Below are 22,791 nucleotides of genomic sequence, written 5' to 3'. Positions count from 1 at the left end.
TCTCAATTGAAGTCTAAGGTAGATGCTCTGGCGGAAGGTATTGAGTGTAAAGAGTTACAAGATTTGGTACATGTCTCTGAACAAGTGGGTAAGCATTCTTTGCAATGTGGTTTTGATGCTGTACAGGCCTCGTCTAGGGTGGTGGCCACTGGGTCAGTTCTTCGCAGGCACGCCTGGCTGAGGGATCAGAATTTATCTGACCATGTTAAGACAAGATTTTAGATGCTCCTTTACAATCTGATGTGTTGTTTGGTTCACCTGTTGAGGCAGTCTTGAAGAAAATGGAAGACCAGGCTAAGTCTATGCAGACTGTTAAAGATTTTTTGCAGGTTCAGCCTCCGAAGTTTAGCAGAAATTGGCCTACCAAGGGGTGGACATATCCTTCTTATGATTCCCAGTCTAGGGGTAGGTCTAGACGTGCTAGGGGCAGAGCTCAGGGCTCTTTCAGGCCTAGAACAGGGAGTTCACCTGCACAGTCTTCGGGTGAGGGCAGGGGTCAGTCCTTTCGTAAACAGACCCAATGACCTACCTTTTCAGTTGCCAGAGCCTTCTCGTTTGGCAGCACCTTTGGGAGGAAGGTTGGCACTTTTCAAGGAAAATTGGAGTTTAATTACCCAAGACAGATGGGTATTGGATATCATACACCAAGGTTACAGGTTTTATTTCCATACCTTGCCTCCTTTCAAAGGCATGCCAGACGTTCCTCCTCAGCAAAGAATAGAGGCTCACAAACAGATTTCTCTGCTGCTCCAAATAGGAGCCATACAACCGGTCCCTCTGTCAGAAGTGGGCCTAGGATTTTATTCTCACCTGTTCCTAGTACCAAAGAAGGGGAACACGTGGAGACCAATTTTGGATTTATCTATCCTCAACACTTATCTGGACATTCCCAAGTTCAAAATGTTGACATTACAACAGCTTTTACCTCTGCTGGGCAAAGATCACTGGATGGTGACTCTGGATCTCAAGGAGGCTTACCTTCATGTTCCTATCAGGCTAAGTTGCAGGAAGTATCTACGTTTTCGGGCTGGGACTTCTCATTATCAGTTCTCTGCATTGCCCTTTGGCTTATCTACTGCCAGAGTGTTCACGAAGGTTCTGGCTCCAGTGATAGCTTTCTTCAGGCTAAGAGGAATACAGATCTATCCTTATTTGGACGATTGCCTGATTCTGGCCCAAGGAAAGGACGAACTTCATCATCTACACTATGTGATAGCAGTGCTAAGATGCCTGGGGTATTCTGTGAACGAAATAAAGTCCAGTCTAGTACCCTCTCAGGACATGTGTTTTCTGGGTGTGAGACTGAATACAGCATCCCAGATGGCCTTTTTGACCCCGGACAAACAAAAGAATCTTTCTCTTTACTTCCATCAATTCTCATCAGTCCAGGCTGACTGCAAGGACAGTCCTTCAAGCCTTGGGGTTCATGGCATCTTGTATTCTGGTGCTTCCCAATGCCAAACTGCATATGAGGAAGCTACAATGGTATCTCAAAAATGTATGGACACAGCACTGCCAAGATATGGACACTGTCATTCAGATAATACCTTGCATTCAAAAGGAATTTTTGTGGTGGGCTCAGGAATGTCACCTAAACAAGGGACTCTCTGTGACCCGGCCAGAGGCGAGTCAGATTCTAACGACAGATGCCTCAGACAAAGCTTGGGGAGCTCATCCAAAGGTACTTCTGAAGGTCAGACAGGACAAGCCAAAGATGATTTTAATAGCTCCAGATTGGCCTCGACAGCATTGGTACCCACTACTGAGAAGTCTGGTACGGGAGCCTCCATGGCCTTTACCTTCGATTCCACACCTGCTGTCTCAGGAGAACAGTCATTTACTCAATGTCAAACTTCACTCTCTTCACCTGACAGCCTGGCATATTCTATTTTAAACCCTGGAGGGTTTCAGCTTCCACAGCAAGTTTTGAATGTTATTTTGGAGGCCAGAAGGCCTAGTACAAGGAAAGTGTACGCAGATAAATGGAAGAGATTTTTATTTTGGAGTGCAGCAAAAGCATTTGATGTTTCTAAGCCTAATTTAAGTGTGGCTCTTCAATATCTTACTGAGTTACTGGACAAAGGTTTGTCCTTCTCTTCTATTAAGATTCATGCTGCAGCAATTTCTGCACTATGATTGTGACCCACCATTGTTTTCTCATCCTTTGTTTAAGCAATTCCTTAGAGGGGCAAAGAATATAAGACCCCCACGGAGAGCTCCTACTCCTGCTTGGGATCTCAATTTTGTGTTGGAGAAACTCACTCTACAACCTTTTGAGCCTGCAGCTACTGCTGAGTTGAAATATTTATCATGGAAGACTGCTTTTTGTTAGCCATTACCTCTGCGAGAAGGGTTTCTGAATTACAGGCCCTTATGGCAGTTGAGCCTTTCTTAATTTTCCATAAGGATAGGGTATCTTTGCGTACTAATCCTTCCTTTATGCCTAAAGTTGTTTCTAGTGTGGCTTTAAACCAAACTATTCATTTGCCTACCTTTTATGCAAACCCCAAAATAAAGGGGAAAAGATTTTGCACACTTTGGATATACACAGGCAGTTGCGATATTATTTGAGCAGAACTAAAGGGTTCAGGCAGTCTCAGCAGTTATTTGTTTCTTTTGCTTTGAGTTCTCAGGGCAAGCCTGTGTCAAAACAAACTATTTCTAAGTGGATTGGGTTTTGCATTGCTTTCTGTTATTCCCATCATGGCAAGGAGGTTCCAGCTGGGATTAGGCCTCATTCCACTAGGGCTACTGCCACTTCAACAGCTTTTTAAGGGGTGGCAACTAAAGATATCTTGGAGGCAGCTACTTGGAGTTCAGTGCATACTTTCTCTAAGCATTATCACCTTCCACTTTACTCTAAATCTAGGGCTGGTTTTGCCACTGCTATTTTACAGGGCATTTTGGCAGCTCCTGCTTCTTTATAGTTGTGCCATCCTCCCTTACCTCTGCTTTGGGATTCTACCCAAGTGTAAGGACTGCAGCAATGTGAGATGAAGAACATAGTACAGTTTTGTACCTACCATAAATGTAGATGTTCGAAGATCCACATTGCTGCAGTCCAATTTACCCTCCCTCCTTCCCCTCTGTTGTTAGAGGCGGTTGTGTGGGTTGGATTGTAAATATTGTATATATTGTACATATTATTAGTGCTAGGTTCGTTGGTTGTTTGTTGTCTTTGGGTTTTGACCTTTCTTGTTAGGGTCTTCTGACATCTGGGGCAAGAAAAGACTGAGGATATGACGTCGGTCATGCGCATTTGTACCCTGACGTCCTGATGTCAGTCTAATGCGCCTTGACCGACGTCAGCCTTATACTTTGATATTCGGGCCGACCGAGGACAGCGGACTACCCAAGTGTAAGGACTGCAGCAATGTGGATCTTCGAACATCTACATTTATGGTAGGTACAAAACTGTACTTTCCTTAGAGTCCCCTACTACCCACATTAACCTGTATACATTTTCCCAAATTATAACTACCCCTACCAGGCTAGGTAAACCCAACCAAAAGGAAAGCATACTCGACTGGATACTTGTAAATAGTAGCCCCCAGCTGTACAATGCCAGTATCCTCCCCATTGACTTAAGTGACCAGCTTCTCACTTTTATAGTTAAGCAGAAAGTCAGTAATCCACAAATACCCTTGCTCAGAAAAGTCAGAAACAAAAATGACTGTGACCCTACCAAATTCCAGCAGGAACTTAACTCCTGTAATTGGTCTATGCTAACTCACCTCCCTTTGGAGGAGGCAGTTGTATATTTCAACAATAAATTTTTTGAAATCCTTAACTGGCATGCACCTGCCCAGTTAAAGCAAACTAAAACAAAAACTGCACCATGGCTTTCTAACATGTCTAAACTAAAAATTACCAACAGAAACAAACTTTGGGCTCTATGGCGCTCTACTAAAGACCCCCATGATGAAGTTACAGACAAGCTAGGAATGAAACCAAAAAATCTATCTTACAAGACAAAAAAACAATACTACTGTAATTTACAGACGGTCAACCGGAACAACCCTCTGATGTTCTGGGCAGGTCTGAATAATTTGCTTCATCCTGGTAAAACTTCCACCCCTATTTCCACTGCTACACTGATAAATCCCCTGAGGATGTCTCAGACAGTTTTAATTATTTCTTTACCGAGACAATTCAAGGTCTGGCTAGCCAATTACCTTCTAGCTCTCCTGGCCCTGATAATACCACCCATATAAACTCACTCTGTTTCACCTTCCAACCAGTGTCCACATCATTTATTCGCACCTTAATCAAAAAATTAAAAACCACCACACTCTCAGCTGACCAACTCTCTGCCGAATACCTTCAAATTTCAGGTGATGCTATTGCTTATCCAGTTTCAGTACTAATTAGTCATACCATAGCTGAGGCAAAAATTCCCACCATTTGGAAAACATCCTATGTTATCCCACTACATAAAGGAGGTTCCTCCACTGAATTCTCCAACTACAGACCGATAGCTGTACTTTCTCCACTTGCAAAGATCATGCTTCCGTCCACACCATAGCATGACCTCGCTCTGCTAGCTTTTACCAATACCATTAATAATAACCATAACAATAATCAAATATCCTCAGCCCTCTCTCTGGATCTTTCTAAGGCATTTGATATGGTGGATCATCATTTATTGATTCGCACCCTGCAGACTTTCTGGTAGATTCTAAAGCCCTTCAGTGGTGTAAATCCTACCTCAGTGGGAGGCAGCAGGCTGTTCTCTGGCAGAATAAGCTCTCTAAACTATTACCTAGCACCCTTGGTGTCCCACAAGGCTCCATATTAGGGCCTCTACTGTTTTCCATCTTTATTAACGACCTAAATATGGTCATCCCTAATATCAGCTGTATCCAGTACGCTGATAACTTCACCCTGATTTGTTCAGCTACATCTCCTGCAGACTTGAGATCTGCTACCCAGTCCACCTTTTATACTATAGAAAACTGGCTCTCTGAACATCGATTGTTACTAAATCACAAAAAAACTAAAATGCTGCTATTCTCACCCACACAAAGGTCCACTGCTTTTACCTTCACCATAAATGCAAAAGGTGGGACAATAATTTCCCCTGACCCTTCTACAAAACTACTAGGCGTCATTATTGATAACCTAAAATTTGATCCACACTTTAACCAATTGATCAAGACTGTCAGTAAAAAACTTTGGTCTCTGTACAGAATTAAAGCCTTCTTAACCCCTCCAGCTAAAATAGTCATAGCCCGCTCTCACCTACTGTCTTCTATATGCTTCCCCCTCTTCTCTCTAATCTAAACAAGTTTATACTTGACTGTCTGCATGTTACAATAACATTGCCAGGTTTGCCACAGGTCTGCCTTTTAGAACACACCACTGCATCAACCTTAAACAACTTGAGTGGCTAGAACTTCCCAGTCTTATCAAATTTAACCTTCTAATTGTTGCCAAGAAAATCCTCCATAACCCAGATAATACACCAGCTCTTAAGAATATTATCACCCCTATAACAATTCAAGACTGCTTCGCTCCTGAAACAAACTACTAATTCAAACTATCAAAACTAACAATGTAGCTGGTGACTCCCTCTTTGCAAACTCTGTTGGTAGAGTTTGGAACCTACTCCCAGCTGATATTACATTGCTCTCCTCCCTAACCCAGTTTAAAACCAGACTAAACTACATCTGGCTCTAAACTGGATTTGCCAGTGTAACAAGCCTGGCTAACTCTTACCTTAAATGTTAATTACTAGTCAATTTACTGTAAAAAAAAATTTCCCTGACTGTAACCTGGGGGAAACTCTTAACCTATGTTTTCATTGTATTAATGTTCTTGTTTGTTTTGGAGCTTTTCTCCCCGGGCCTCTGCTGAAAATGGACATGATTTCAGTCGGACTTTCCCCGTCTACAAATGTAAAATAAATAAATCCCTCTTTTGTAGAACCCCACTACACCCCACTCTTCAGCCATGCAAGTCATCTCTCATTCTGAGCCTACTCTTGCCCTTAGACTGCATCTGCTGGGCCTACCATATAACACACAAAATTTAAACCAGGTTTCACTGGTATCTTCTTAGCATAAAGACATCATGTTATCCTGATACTTTTCCCCAGCATTCTCTCTGTGACATCCCCACACTGTTACATTAATGGGCCTGTAGGTCATTGGGTTTCTGTTTCCTACCTTGTAGAGGAGTGGTGCCACATTTGGTGTCTTTAGTACTTGGCACTTCAGTGGCCAGTGATGCACAAAAACCTCAGGTGATGTCAGCACATTAACCAGATTCCTGAGGACCACAACAGGCAGTCAGTCTGATCCCGGTGCCTTTATCTTCCTTTAGTTAAACCACTACCCTGTCTGGCATGGTGATTGTCCACTGTTGTTCCTAATTTGCCCTGAATTCCTGTTAGAATATAATATTCAGTATCTGTCTTTTCTCCATTGCTGTATGATCTTCCTCTTATTTTTGTTCATTCCTGGCTTGTCTGTCCAGCTATACTTTCTTCCTACTTAATACCTAAAAAATACTTTCCTCCCTTTGCCCTCTTCTGCTTACTTCCTTCCACTTTGTGGACTTCTAAAGCCTTTGCTGCTGTTGTCCTCCTGCTTGTTTCATTGCACTATGTCCACTTTACTTTTCATATATGGTAGCGCTTTTTTTCTTATTGCTAGCCTTACCTTCCTTTGTAGCTACATTGGTGTTCCCTTTTTTGACCTCTCCCTCAAATCCTTTTCCTTTTCCTATGAGTAGTGTCTGTGATGAATTTCCATAGCTTTACTCCCTGAATTTGTCCCGAGTCTTTGGCTCATTTTGACCGTCTTCCAGCTCATGAAAATCCTTTCTCCTGAAATTCCTCTCCATTGTTCTTGTTGCTGGGTTTTTGCCCTCACCCAACTTTTAACCACACAATGGTACGACCAGTGTATTGTGTTTGGTAATGGCACCTTGATGTCCCTGATATATCTGCCTTGGCTAGGACCATATCCTGAATTCTGTGTTTTCTGATTCAGTCCCACACTAGTTGGCTGAAACCCTTAGACCATTCCTGCTCCCTCTCTACCATAGACCTACCAAGTTCCCATTCTTCTGTTGGTAGCTTCCAATCCCCTATGACAATCGTTTCAACTCCTTTATTCTTTCCACCAGTCTCTCTCCTCCACTTGACATTTGTGTCAATCCATCAGTGATCCTCTACTACTACCCCCCCCCCCGAACTTCAAGGGTGATTACTGTAGGCCCTCACTTTGCCTACTTTCCACAGCCACCATAGAGTAGAATTCTTCCTGTACTCCAACCTTGCATTTGGTGCCTTCTTTACATTGATTGGTAATATATCTCCATATTTCCTTGTCTTCCATTCCTGAGGAGCCTTTTACTCAACCGTCATGTCACTCCCACTCCTTGTCAGTGGCCCACATTTAATATTAGTAATGTCTTTCCTTCTTGCCTGCCTGTAGCTCCCACATCTTCCTACACAGATTTCTTACTGTAATCAGTCATCCTTATTTGCTATCTAATACTTTTTTTTTGTCATTTTCTCTCTGTTGCCTCAACACCTGTGTCCTCCTTTTGCTTAATTGGTACTCCTTTCCATTCCCATTTTAGCTTAAAGTTACTGTCATTGAGGGGACTTTTCCAGTTGTTCTGAGTACTGTTACATCTGGGCTAAGATGGAGCGTGTCCTTAAGATTCGACTGGGCTTTCTGCCAGGTCTTCACCTATATCTTCCTGTCCCAATCCCATTTTCCTTGTTTGCTGCAGCAACCGGCCATTGTAGTTCTGATCTTCTACTTCATCGTTGTGCTGGCTGCTGGCACAACTAGCATGTCTCAGAATGCCACTTTGAATTCCTTATCCTGACATGTCTGCTACCTCCTTGGCCCTGTCTTCTATGCTTAAGCTGTCTGTTCTTATAGGTCACTGATGCCTACTTGTTGCACTACAATATTTATTTATTTGACATTTGTTAACCGGGATAGTCCATCTTAGCAAAAGCCCTTTTACAGTGGAGGCCCGGGAAGAAAAGCTCCACAGTACAAGTAAGCAAGAAAAATTTACAAAAATCGAAATTGAATACAATATACAATAAAAGTTAAGCAAATGTAGATAAAGCTCCACAGTACAATATAGCAAGAGGCATTATAACATTAAAAAAATAGCAAAGAAATGTACAATAATTCATTTGAATGAATTTGCATAACACATTGTGTTATCTTCAGAGGGTAACTAACAGTACAGGGCAGTTGAGTGAGTTATGGTAGTAGGGAAGGGAGGAATAGAGAGGACAGTGGTAGAGAAAGGGGGTGGATTCATGTGGGATGATTACAGAGGCAAGTCCAATTAATCTGGTCAGGTTTAAAGGAATATGTGGATTTTAAAAAGGAGGTGCCGTCCTCCTTTTTTAAAGTTCACGTATTCCTTTGAACATAACAAGATTAATTATCTTGACATTGACATCAGAAAAGGAGTTAATGAAGAATTCACTACCAGGATTTACAGGAAGTCCACTTATTGTAACACATTTCTTTTTTTCACCAGTTGCCACCCATTCCATCAGAAGTGGGGGGGTAGTAAAAAGTCAATTTATCAGAACCACTGGGTTGACCTCTGACAGTGTGTCTTGAACAATTCAACATTCTGAGATCCATGTTTTTGGACCGTGACTACCCCCCACTCCTTCTGGATACAATTGGAGATGAGATGTGGGCAGAGAGAAACACTAAATATGCCCGCATCATCAAGAAAGGGGTTTAAACCTACTTTTGGTATTAAACATATTCTTTGACAAGTTTTGAGTTCAGTGGCTGATTTGCTGTTTTTTTGCTGCCAAGATCTTACTAAGTTATTGCTGTTGGCTGCCAAATAAGCAGTTACTAAACAATGGAAATCCAAATCTGAGACAACTGTAGAAATATTGAATATTGTGATTGAGATAAAAGAATTGGCGGTAGGATCTTCAGAAAAGGGATGGAGCAAATAACCTAGAACTAGAAAGAAATTGTGGAAACGGTACATAGTTCATAGGTTCATAGGTGTTTAGTAGTCTAGCGACCACAAGGGCTTTTTTAAGCCTAGTTGTGCACCCCAAATCTCTTGACTATTACTGCTACCCTTGATAAGTATCGGCCTGGGGGATGAACCATTTACAGGTTACCTGTGTCCATTAGAGACACAAGTGCCAAACCAGGGATGAATTTCCATTTTACTATCCAATTGTCCAAGTTGCACTTAATTGGGTTAGGGAGGAACTCTGCTTCACATGGATGGAGAGCCTATTCCATAGACAGGGTAGTCTGTGGGATACATACCTCTCTTTCCAGCAGGTTCTGTTTATATCACAGGCAAGGTTTAAGTCTTTAGAATGGGTAATTCTGGTGCTGTTTATTTTGTGGATATGCTGAAGATCCATCAGATTGGAGCCTGACCATGCCCTGTATGCCAGGCATAGATCTCCCCTCAAAAGCCTGTAGGAGACAGAATAGAGGGAGAAGGCCTTGAGACGGTCTGCATAGGACACATTACTTACAACCCTGTATTATTTTAGTGAGGAACCTCTGTGGCTGTTCCAATTGTTGGATATGCCTGGTTAGGTACATACCAAAGGGGGCATTGTACTCAATGATAGGTCTGATGAATGCTGAATACAGTGGAACAATGTTTTCCTTGGACTTAGATGCCATGCCTTTGTTTATAAGTTGCACAACATAGAGTGATTTCCTCACCACTGTAGATGCATGATGATGGTCAAAGGCTAGAGTGCTGTCTGTGTGTGTCCCCAAGTCCCTGACTGCTGGGTCAGCTCCGAGGGATGGGTTTTCAGTATGATAGTTACCAGGGATGGATGACTTCCCAAAGGATATACTGTTATGCATTTCTTGGCATTTAGTTTTAGTCCATGGCTCTGACACCAGTTGTTTGTCTGTGTCAGCCCCTCTTTTAGGCTAATTTGCAATCATTTGCAATTTTAGTCAGCCAGAGGCCACTGGCATTGACCTTGACTTCTGAGATGTGCGTGCCAAAAAGGAGTGGTCCAAGGACTAGATCCTTGAGGGACTCCACTTGTTACTGGCCTTTTTGTAGAGATAGACTTCCCAATTCTAACTTCCTGAGTCTTGTCTGTGAGCCAGTTTATCCACCGGGTCACATATGGGTTTGTGCCTAACCTCTTGAGTTTGTCAATAGTACCCGAATGGGGTATTGTGTCAAATGCCTTGGCCAGGTCAAGGTAGGCAGTGTGAACGATTTTGCCCTCATCCATTGGTTTGGTGACCTTCTCAAAAAAAGTCCACCAGGTTGAGTAGGCATGATCTGCCCTTGATGAATCCTAACTGGGTTGGGTCCAGTGTCTGGAGGTTTACTATATCTCTGATCATCTCCATGTTAAGTATTTACATGGCGTTACATATAACACTAGTGAGACTTATGAGTCTGTAGATGGGCCCACCTTTGTGCAGAGGGATGACTGTTGCTTTTCTCCATTCATGAGGCATGAAGCCTGTTTGGAGGTTATAGTTAAATAGTAATTCCAGAGGCCCTGATAGGTCATGTTTCATGTTATTTAGAAGGAATCCTGTGATATTGTCCAGGCCCATTGATGTAGTGTCCTTGGTCTTAGAGCATTAAGGGCCTGTTTCCTAGTGACAGTAGGGGGGGTTATATTTGATCATATTTCCTGAGGGAAATGTGCAACAATCGGTACCAAACAAAAACTAAACGGAAACCTCAATAAGACCAGTAAGTGTACAAAATCACTTAATACTTCCAAGCGGAGCACATTTATTGGTAAAAATACAAACTGGATGTTAAGCGCTTTCACTCATAAAACAGAGCTTCATCAGAACATCATTTATTGGTAAAAAAACATTGTTTAAATACAAAAATTGGCGCCAAAAATTACGTACACTACTGCTCCTTCCTTAAAGAAATACTGCTGCATTTCGTAACTTCTTCATATTTCGCTGCGTGAATAAATGTTACTCATAATAAATTACATACAATAACCTAGTAAAAAATTAAAGACTATGTTAAAATTAGTAAAATAGATAATTGATGTGACAAGGACGTAAAATATATTGGAGAACCATCAAAGCTTAAAATAAATTATCTGTGTATGACATCATTTTATCCATAATACAAATGAAATAAAACTTATTCAAAATCTCTTACTGTACTAATGTATCTATGTATATATATTATGTTAAATAAATAAATGAAATATATATGATTTTAATGACAATTTTGATATGAAAATGTATATAGGTGAAAATGGATGCAAGTAATAAAAATAAATATGAATATAAATATGAACCAACTAAAATTGCAATTGATTGCATTTATCTGAGATCAAATTCAAGAATGGGTTTACATGAAATAAATTCGTTTAAACCTGGATGGTTTGCTGCATTAAGATAAAGTTGCCACCAAACTTCCTTGAAACTTAATAGTTTCTTTGGGTCCCCTCCTTTGGGATTGTTGTAGATGATGTCCGAAATCCCAAATTTGAACTCGTGTTCAGTCCCCATTTTTTCCACATGTCTAGATAATGCATTGGTACCATCATTTCTAGATATACTATAAATATGATCATAAATTCTCTTTGAAATTTCTTTGTTTTTCCAACATAATAGCTAGGGCATGCTCCACATTTGGCAATGTAAATCACCATTCTATTGTTGCAATTACCATTTTTCAACTTGATTATTGTATTATAATTATTGAAAATACTTAATTTGTGTACATCTAAAATGTGTTTGCACTGATTGCACTTGCCACACTTCCTGGTACCCTCAAAAATGTGGTTCCTCATTTGATTCCTAAAATTCTGCTGGTCATAAAAATTATGCTCAAGAAGTTTCTTAATGTTGTCTCCCATTTTATATACCACCCCTGGTCTTTTTCCTACTACTTTCTCCAAGTTAGGTTCCGAATCTAATAAAAACCAAAATCTGTTAATAGTTTCCACAATTTTGTCGGACATTGGATTATATGTTAAAATAAATGATTTTTGATGTCTACTATCATTTTTCATAAAAATGGAATTTGATTCCTTTTTGCTGACCACTCCTGTTCCTAATAGGGGTTTGTATTTCGAACCCCATTCATTTACCACATATTTTCCTATGTTGTGCAACATTGAAGGGGGATAACCTCTGTCCCTAAACAATTTTGTAATAAATTTGATTTCTTCCTGCATGACCAGATAATCCGAGGTCATACGAGCGGCACGGATGAATTGTCCCTTGAAGATATTCTGTTTTAATTTAGTTGGATGAAAACTGTCATATGCCAAATAGTCGTTGGAAAATGTCTTTTTCCTATGTATTCTAGATCTGAGATTGTCATTGTGTACATATATATGTGCCCAAATAGGCTATTCCCTCATTACTCATATTGTATGTGAATTTCAAAAAATTACTACTCTTGTTAAGAAATTCAATAAAGGTGTCCAATTCTTCGTTGGTGCCACTCCATAAAATATAAATATCGTCCAAAAATCTCAAGTAATGGATGATTTTGCTAAAATGTGTGCTGGGAAATAAATGAGATTCCTCCCAATCAACCATGACCAAATTGGCGAATATGGGAGCACAAGCTGCTCCCATTGCTGCACCTCTTGTCTGTTTGAAATGTTCTCCTTCGAAGTGTATAAAGTTGTTATCCAAAACCATGGTCATAAGTTCCATGATGAGACCAGTCTCATCCCATGTCAAGCTCGTATGTTTGTTTATGCTATTACAAAACGCTTCCAGTCCCTCAATTTTGGGAATGTTAGAGAACAAATCAATCACGTCAGTAGTGACGAAATAATAATCCCTTTTCCATTTGTTCACAGGGTATTCACTTAAAAATTCCCAAGAATCTTTCACCATGTAAGGGATGTTGTTATATACTGACTTGAGTTTATCTATGTATTTCCCTATGTAATATGTTTTTGAATGTTTACCAGACAACATAGGTCTAAATGGGGGGCTCAGAAGTGCTCTTGTGAATTTTAGATATTCCTATAAGACTAGCCAAAGATGGAAACTTGACTTTAAGGTAATCATATACTACACTTGATATTCTTCCATCTATCAGGAATTCTTCTAAATAAGAATCGATTCTTCGATGGAAAATATTCACTTAATTGAAATAGATTCATAATTTCCTGAATCATGAAGTATGTCATACATTTTCATAATAAATTGAATCCTGTCATAAATAACCACCCCACCCCCTTTGTCAGGTTTCATGACTCTGACCTGAGAATTGGCCTTTAAGGCTTCTAATGTTTCTCTCTCCTGGTCAGTTAGATTGTTGTCAACCTCAGACTTCTTTCTGTCTTGATGTAAAGTATATATTTCCTTAGCCACAATCTTCTCAAAAACATCAACTCTGGGGTGATATGGAGGTATAAATGTACTTTTACTTTTGAAATCACTATCCTTAATCTGGTTGTCACCTCCCTCTTTCTTTGTAACCTCGTTTGAAACTGATTTGTTGTTAAAAAATATACTTAGATTGATTTTCCTTGTGAATTTTTTAAGCTCACATAAACAATCAACTAAGTTGAACCTGGGAGTAGGTATAAATTTCATATCTTTAACTAGCAGCTTGAAGTAACTGCTGTTGATTTCCAAATTCGTAAAATTATATATTTTGAAATTGTCTTAAGTGTGTATATTGTCTTCCTCTGTAATACCATTATTGTTGTTTCTCTGTATAACAGTTTGACAACCATGAAATATATCTGGTTCAATTAATTTCTGTTCCAATTCCCCCCCCCCCCCAATTTCCTTTGTGATTTCTCCCATACCATCCCTGCTGTTTCCTTACTGGATTCTGATATGGTTGGCCCTGTGTGTTCTGTTCCATGTGAAAATGGGGCCCTTCAGAATCATATTGTGTTCTATAATGTGCTTTATTATTCTCGTGGTAATTGTCCCTACCCTGTGTCCAGTTCTTATGTTCCAACCAAATGTATGCTTCACCCTTTTTGTATTGTTGTATGTCTCTAATCAATTTTTTCCTTTTCCTTTCCTTTATATTGATTATCCACTTCTCTGCTAACCTAAATTGTTTAGAATATAACTGTTCCCATTCTTTAAACAGCAAATAATTGGAAATATTCAAATCCAATGCCTCTGCTTCCTGAATCAAACAACTTAATTTAGCATCATTGTGTTCGATGAGAATGTTTATGAATTTCAACCCACACTCCTCAAAAAACTTGTTAAAGTCAGATATGGAATTTTCATCAAGAGCAATACCCGTAGGTTTCTTAAAAAACCTTAAACCTTGTGGAACAATCTTCATTTCAACACATTTCTGCAAATACACATTGTCAATTTTCAAACCATTAATTTGTTTTTAACTTTTTACCTAACGCAAAAATCATTTCCTTTAAACTGCCTAAAGATTTGTTAGACAGAACATTGTTTGTTTTAATAAAATTATCCGTATCCATATAGTGACAGATGTTCAAAAATGTATTCAAACACTGTCCCTCATTTGTTGTTCCACTAACCCTGTCGTCCTTATGTGAACCATTTCCATTGCTATGTGCAGAATTCACCGTCACAGACGAATAAGTCTTAGCGGGAGGTAACCGTTTGGGTTTGGTCCCTATACGGTAAGCCTCTTCGTTGATATCATAAATCGAGAAGTCAAAAGTCAAGTCGGGTAGATTGATCCTACTAATATTGTAGGATTCAATTATATTTAGGTCTGTACACTTCTCGTTATTGTTCCTCGTAACCCAGAACCTTGACCATTGGGAATATTAAAGCTTTCCTCCGAAAAATTGTGTCCCTTACATCTATGTTTTTGAATAGCATCCACATTGTTATCGCAAGAAAAGCTAGAATTGTTACTGACAGTACCTTGTTTGTCCTTGGCTGGTTTACTGTTTCCGTCTGCCGATGCCAATACCTCTGCTGATATACTGTTGGACGCTTGGCGCTCATGGTGTGCAATGGCATCCGACTCATAATCCATAGCTTGTGAACCTTTGAAAACGCTGTCCGTGCCTCTCCCTGCCAGCGTGGAAGTACCTCTGAACGAATCTTTAAATAGAGTAAACAGTTCATGTATTTCTCCCTTCAAAAAGGCTATTTCGCCTCTTAACTTGACCAGTTCCGCCTTCACATCATGGCTGTTAGGATGTGATATAACACCAGTCTCATCCATGGTAACTGAACAACAACTTAATCGGAAATGTGCAACAATCGGTACCAAACAAAAAAATAAACGGAAACCTCGATAAGACCAATAAGTGTACGAAATCACTTAATACTTCCAAGCGGAACACATTTATTGGTAAAAATACAAACTGGATGTTAAGCGCTTTCACTTATAAAACAGAGCTTCATCAGAACATCCTTCATTGGTAAAAAAACATTCAAAAACATATTACATAGGGAAATATATAGATATCAAACTCAAGTCAGTATATAACAACATCCCTTACATGGTGAAAGATCTTTGGGAATTTAAGTGAATACCCTGTGAACAAATGGAAAAAGGATTATTATTTCGTCACTATTGACGTGATTGATTTATTCTCTAGCATTCCCAAAAATGAGGGACTGGAAGCGTTTTGTAATAGCATAAACAAACATACGAGCTTGACATGGGATGAGACTTGTCTCATCATGGAACTTAAGACCATGGTTTTGGATAACAACTTTATACACTTCGAAGGAGAACATTTCAAACAGACGAGGTGTAGCAATAGGAGCAACTTGTGCTCCCATATTCGCCAATTTGGTCATGGTTGATTGGGAGGAATCTCATTTATTTCCCAGCACACATTTTAGCAAAATCATCCATTACTCGAGATTTTTGGACGATATTTATATTTTATGGAGTGGCACCAATGAAGAATTGGACACCTTTATTGAATTTCTTAACAAGAGTAGTAATTTTTTGAAATTCACATACAATATGAGTAATGAGGGAATAGCCTATTTGGACACATATATATGTACACAATGACAATCTCAAATCTAAAATACATAGGAAAAAGACATTTTCCAATGACTATTTGGCATATGACAGTTTCCATCCAACTAAATTAAAACAGAATATTTTCAAGGGACAATGCATCCGTGCCGCTCGTATGACCTCGGATTATCTGGTCATGCAGGAAGAAATCAAATTTATTACAAAATTGTTTAGGGACAGAGGTTATCCCCCTTCAGTGTTGCACAACATAGGAAAATATGTGGTAAACGAATGGGGTTCGAAATACAAACCCCTATTAGGAACAGGAGTGGTCAGCAAAAAGGAATCAAATTCCATTTTTATGAAAAATGATAGAAGTATACATCAAAAATCATTTATTTTAACATATAATCCATTGTCCGACAAAATTGTGGAAACCATTAACAGATTTTGGTTTTTATTAGATTCGGAACCTAACTTGGAGAAAGTAGTAGGAAAAAGACCAGGGGTGGTATATAAAATGGGAGACAACATTAAGAAACCTTGAGCATAATTTTTATGACCAGCAGAATTTTAGGAATCAAATGAGGAACCACATTTTTGAGGGTACCAGGAAGTGTGACAAGTGCAATCAGTGCAAACACATTTTAGATGTACACAAATTAAGTATTTTCAATAATTATAATACAATAATCAAGTTGAAAAATGGGAATTGCAACACTTGAATGGTGATTTACATCGCCAAATGTGGAGCATGCCCTAGCTATTATGTTGGAAAAACAAAGAAATTTCAAAAAGAGAATTTATGATCATATTTATAGTATATCTAGAAATGATGGTACCAATGCATTATCATCTAGACATGTGGAAAAAATGGGGACTGAACACGAGTTCAAATTTGGGATTTTGGACATCATCTACAACAATCCCAAAGGAGGGGACCCAAAGAAACTATTAAGTTTCAAGGAAGTTTGGTGGCAACTTTATCTTAATGCAGCAAACCCTCCAGGTTTAAGCGAATTTATTTCATGTAAACCCATTCTTGAACTTGATCTCAGATAAATGCAATCAATTGCAATTTTAGTTAGTTCATATTTATATTCATATTTGTTATTACTTACATCCATTTTCACCTATATATATTTTCATATCAAATTTGTCATTAAAATCGTATATAATTCATTTATTTAACAACATAATATATATACATAGATACATTGGTACAGTAAGAGATTTTGAATAAGTTTTATTTCATTTGTATTATGGATAAAATTATGTCATACACAGATAATTTATTTTAAGCTTTGATGGTTCACCAATATATTTTACGTCCTTGGCACATCAATTATCTATTTTACTAATTTTAACATAGTCAATTTTTTACTAGGTTATTGTATGTAATTTATTATGAGTAACAATTATTCACGCAGCGAAATATGAAGAAGTTACGAAATGTAGCAGTATTTCTTTAAGGAAGGAGCAGTAGTGTATGTAATTTTTGGCACCAATTTTTGTATTTAAAGAATGTTTTTTTACCAATGAAGGATGTTCTGATGAAGCTCTGTTTTATGAGTGAAAGCGCTTAACATCCAGTTTGTATTTTTACCAGTAAATGTGTTCTGCTTGGAAGTATTAAGTGATTTCATACACCTATTGGTCTTATCGAGATTTCCTGAGGGAAGGTTGAGGAGGAGAGAGGAGTAAAGCTGGAGCTGAATTTATCAGCCAAGATGTTTGCTGCATCTTCTGGCTCAGTATAGGTGGCTCCATTTACAATTAGCTCTGCACACAATTGTGTATTGCCTTTGAGGTTGTGGATGTAACTAAAGAATGCTTTGTGGTTTTCCTTGGCCTGGGAGCCAAACTTACCTCGAATTGCCCAATAATGTTCGGGAATATTCATGAGATTTAAAGGACTGCAAGAATTGAGCAGTTTAATATTGGAGTGATTGTTAAAAAGAACAGATGTGTATAATGCATTAATATGATGACTGTTAATGTGGTTTGTTTTCTTTTTCCTTATGTGTTTACCTTTGTCATTGTTTAAACTGAGAATTTAATAAAGGTTTGAACACCAGTTTCAAGTTTCTCTACTCCTTTTCCTTTCTATTCTCCTCTCATCTCACTAGTAACTATAGCTTAGTTCCAGTTCACCCTCTCTTTACTGTCTTGAGTCCTCATTGAAAAAGGAAGTATAGTCTAAGGGTGGGTATTGGCAGTGGGTAAATAGTTAAGACTGTTATTTCCATTTCCTGTGATTCATCTAGCCAACACTCCGTCTTCACTCTCATCTCGGCAATGTTTTACATGCTATATATAGGTCAAGGATCATATTCAGAGCTGTCACATTCCATGCTTTAAGGCCAAATCGGTTTTAGTATACCTAAAATTTGAACTCAAGGCATTATAATGCTGTCAAGTAAACAGTTGCCATGGTATGCATATATCTGTTTAAAGTGAAATCAGTTTTTTGCATGCTATGTCTGTTGTACAATTGGTGCTGTAGTGCATATTGTTTATGTTAAGTGAAATGTAATTGTTTTCTTGATGCCTTTCTACTTACGATCTGTGCATCTCTGGTCTGAGCATGAAAGTGGTCCAGATAGATCAGTGTTCTATTTGGTACATGGGGAGCTCTTTGGTTACTGTTGTCCCCCTCCCCCCATTTTTATCTTCTTGTTGGTATCTTAACATTAAGAGTTCTCACCAGGTCCCAGAGCAAGACCCCTAAGAGTGGCCTTCAATGCTGCAACTCTTCTGCATTTGGCAGCACTGTCTAAGAGGTGTGCAAAAAGTGCCAAAGTTGTCTGAGCACACAACCTTAGTACCAAATACACAAGAATGTCCAAGGTAAAGGAGGTGCAGTGACATGAACCCAGCCATGGAGGGAAGGGTATTCCACCCTGCCTTAAAACCAGAACGGTTGGTGTTCTGATTCTCCTTGGCTTTGTCTTGTGTATTGGGGGGGGGGGTTGGGCAGGACCCTTACAGGGTGATCACAACACTGTCTCCATGTATTGGATGGAGGTCCTTACAAGTGTGCACTTTGTCCTTGGTAGGTAGCAGGATATTCCCCTTCTTGCTGAGAGTGGCCTTTTAGCCTCGCAGCCTTCCCTTTGTCGGTCATTGGACCTTAACCATGCATGATCGAATGAGGTATACCTGTGCATACCTTCCTGGTGTTCTTTCTTATGATTTCTGTAGGTCAGTATTTTGTCACTAGCGATCCTCCTGGTCCATAGTACAAGGTTTTTGGTACAACTTTTAAGCTTCTTTGGGCTATTATCTAGAAGATGTATATGCTAGACAGGAAGGATTCATTCACCATGTACTAATTGTTCCTCTGTGGAGGACAACTTTCACTTACCTTTTGTGGGTTAACTGAGAAGATAATTTGGAACTTTTTAATGCAGCATAGTTGTTTGCTTCCCATTCTTTTTGGGTACAGAACTCCTGTTTCAGATTTGGCTGACATGCTCATATGTAAGAGTTTCACCAGCCATGGTGGGGTGCTTTCTCATGGGCCTGTTATCCTGTTGCATTACTCCTTAGGTGACCAGTCTATTTTAGCGGTCACCTACCTGATTTGCCAGAGGGCTCTCTTCTAGTCCCTGAAGGTATGGGCATGTCACCCCTCCCCTTTTTACATGCATGTAGAAGGGCCACAGTTTGCTCTTTCCAGTGGGATTAGTTCTTTTGACTTGACTTTTGTTATATCAATGATTGTGATCATTGTTTTTTTCTTTTTATGGGTGTTCAGCATTCTTTGCAGTTTGATTTTTTTTCTTTCCATTTATGCCTGCCAACTGATTTGTAAACAGCAGTTAACTCTGTATGATTTGTGTCAACATAACCAAGATGTACTTTTGACATTCATTAAGAACACAGAATACTTTCTGAATGTTCTTTGGTATGTCCTGCCTCCATTACCATGCAAATAATGAAGAATTGGAAGTGGGCCAGAAGGAAGCTTTTGAAGATGAAATTCAGATGAAACCATGGGAGGAAACTACAGAAATATAGTATGCATAACCTATAAAAAGAGAGAGCAACTCATTTGTTTTATGTCAGGGGCTCTGCTTACTTCTGAGAAGAGCATCTTTCAAAATGCAATGGACATTGTGAGAGACCCCGGTCCACACAGTAAACACTGAGTGCAGAAATTAGCATGTCTCAGGAGGAATAGGTAATGGGTTTCTAGGTACCGTAGGCAGCAGCTATAACAAGCAAGGAATAAGACAGACTGGATGGGGTTTTGTGTAAGAATGGCAAAATGTCATAACAGATGCAGGATATCAATTGATAGAAAAGTTATGTTCTTGGACCATGTGCATACAAAGTAGATCTTGACCTTGGTCTTTTTTAATGGTGTATTCAGTTTGTACTAAAACTTTTCATCCTTCATACATGAAAAATGGATTTGCTCAGGTTATGATGAATTACTATATTAAACCCTTATGTCCATTTAGTGCATTGCTTTTAATACATTGTATTCAGATGTAGCTGCTAAATTCTCTTGTCTCCTTGTAATTGTAACCTCTGAGTGGGTATGGTTGCTTTTATGTGCTTTTTGTGAGTAAAGGCTTTTGTTTTGTAGATCCTTAGTTTAGCACCAACTTTTCATGTGTTTTTATTTAATCGTTCTGATTGGATTCAGAATAACTAGCAAAAAAATGATTTTATGCTTTGACTCCAGCCTGACCAGCTTTTTTCTTCATTAGGTTGTTCCTATTCTACTTCAGCTTTGCACAGCAATTAGCAGTGTCCGACTCTACATACCTAAAGATCTCAGACCTTTAGATAACCGACAGAGTGTTCTAAAATCAATTCAGGTAAGCAATTGTACTTTACACTACAGTGCAGTGTTTAAAGCAAATGATTTTTGTTGTGCATCTCTTGCTAAACTGGAATTCTTTGTGTTTGACTAGGGACGTAATGTAGTGCTGCAGTGTAATAGTGAAATCATTGGATGTTCTTCATCTCACATTGCTGCAGTCCTTACTTATGGGTAGTCCGCTGTCCTCGGTCGGCCCGAATACCAAAGTATTAGGCTGACGTCGGTCATGGGCGCCTAGATCTGACATCAGAGCGTCAGGGTATAAAGGCGCATGACCGACGTCATATCCTCAGTCTTTTTTGCCGCATGGTCCGATGCAGAAGCAGCGTTGCAAGTGCCGTTCGGCGTTCTGAAATTTTTCGTTTTCGGAGTTTCAGGCTGATACCAAGTTGGGCTAAGTACCCCGTTGGGGAATATTTTTGTTTTTTCTTGCCTCAGTTACTTACCGGATGTCAGAAAAAGTGAATAATTGTATTTCTTGTGGGAAACAGATACCGCATAGGGATTACCACTCGCTTTGTATTCCTTGTTTGGGACCGGAGCACGACGTAGTCGGGTGTCTGTTTTGTGCTAGGTTTAATAAGCGCACTATAAAACGGAGGTTAGATTGCGCTAGGTTAGTCTTTGGCAAGAGGTGTAATTATAATATGCCGTCGGATGTTCCGACGCCTGCTTCTACTAAGAAGCGCAAAGACAAATCTTTAAAGCCTAGGCAGGATGATTCGTCCGTTTTGGACGCCGGACCTTTAGAAGCTACAGCTGAACAGGTGGATCCGGCTGAAGTTTCTGTTGAGTCCCAGGGGGAAACTTTGATTTTACAAGATGTGGCCTCTCAGGAGGCAGGTCAGGCTGAAGGGGCCTCTCAGGTTACTATTCTCCCTTCTATGCCTAAGGTGGTTAGGCCTTCTGCTACTGTTTCTAAGGCTCCTTCTAAGGGCAGGTCTGTTTTGCCTTCCTCTGGTGTCAGTTCTGGTTCTTCAGGGTCTGTGCCTAAAAAGCACATGCTTAAAATGGCAGAGGATTTGATTACTTTAATTAGAGGTTCTATGCCCCTCCTGATAAGAGGCCCAGGATGGAGCCAGAGTTGGAAAGTTTGGAGCAGGCCTCAGATGATTCAGAGTCTTCTGCTGAGGACATTCAAGATTTCCCTCCTTATTCTGATTCTGATGCAGAGGATTCCACTCCTTCTGCTTCTCCTCCAGAGGATTTTTCATTTTCAGAAACTCTGCATTCCATGAGGGAGCATTTTAAGTGGGAGGGACAGGATTACTCTGATTCACGGAAGAGGCTTAGGGAGTTCTTGTTTTTACCACAGCATAGACCCTTAGCTATACCTCCGGTTTTGGATGTTGTTTCAGATGTTTTCTCGGAAGCTTCCCTTAATCCAGATTCTGTGCCTTCTGCCCCAGTTAAACCGGACAGGTATTACAGGGTGCCTGAGGCTCATAAATATCTGTATAGGAGTCCTAGGGCGGACCCAGAAACTATTAGTCAGGGGCCTAAGGGTGTTAGAGCCTCTGTTGTTAAGAATCCGGTTCCTCTGGATAAGGAAGCTAGAGCTTTGGATAGATGGGGTAAGAAGGTGTATACCTCTTCTACTTTAGCAATGAGAGCTTTGAACTGCCAGTTTCATATGTTGAAGTATCAGAATTTCCTCCTTTCTCAGCTAAGATCTAAAGTGGATGCTTTGGCAGAGGGCATAGAGTGTAAAGAATTGCAGGATTTAGTGCATGTTTCTGAACAGGTGGGTAAGCACTCTTTGCAATGTGGTTTTGATGCTTTACAGGCTTTTTCTAGGGTGGCTGCCACTGGTTCAGTTATTCGTAGGCACGCCTGGCTTAAGGATCAGAATTTGTCTGAGCATGTTAAGTCTAGAATTCTGGATGCCCCTTTACAGTCTGAAGTTTTGTTTGGTCCTCCTGTGGAGTCAGTCTTAAAGAAAATGGAAGACAAGGCTAAGTCTATGCAGACTGTTAAAGATTTTTTTGCAGGTACAACCTCCAAAGTTTAGTAGAAATTGGCCTACTAAGGGGTGGACGTACCCT

General features: G+C 39.7%; 1 protein-coding gene across 1 annotated transcript in view; it reads left to right on the top strand.

The window, feature by feature from the left end:
- MTREX (Mtr4 exosome RNA helicase) overlaps nt 1-22,791 on the top strand; it is a 1,888,266-nt gene that overhangs the window by 1,242,589 nt on the left and 622,886 nt on the right. Inside the window, exon 20 of the mRNA XM_044063928.1 lies at nt 20,631-20,741. Within this exon, the coding sequence (XP_043919863.1) occupies nt 20,631-20,741 (111 nt within the window). The remainder of the gene's footprint in view (nt 1-20,630; nt 20,742-22,791) is intronic.

This window comes from Protopterus annectens, chromosome 2.part2 (assembly GCF_019279795.1).
Source record: "Protopterus annectens isolate FY-2018-M chromosome 2.part2, PAN1.0, whole genome shotgun sequence".
Lineage (NCBI taxonomy): Eukaryota > Metazoa > Chordata > Ceratodontiformes > Protopteridae > Protopterus > Protopterus annectens.
This window is presented reverse-complemented; position numbering and strand designations above follow the sequence as displayed.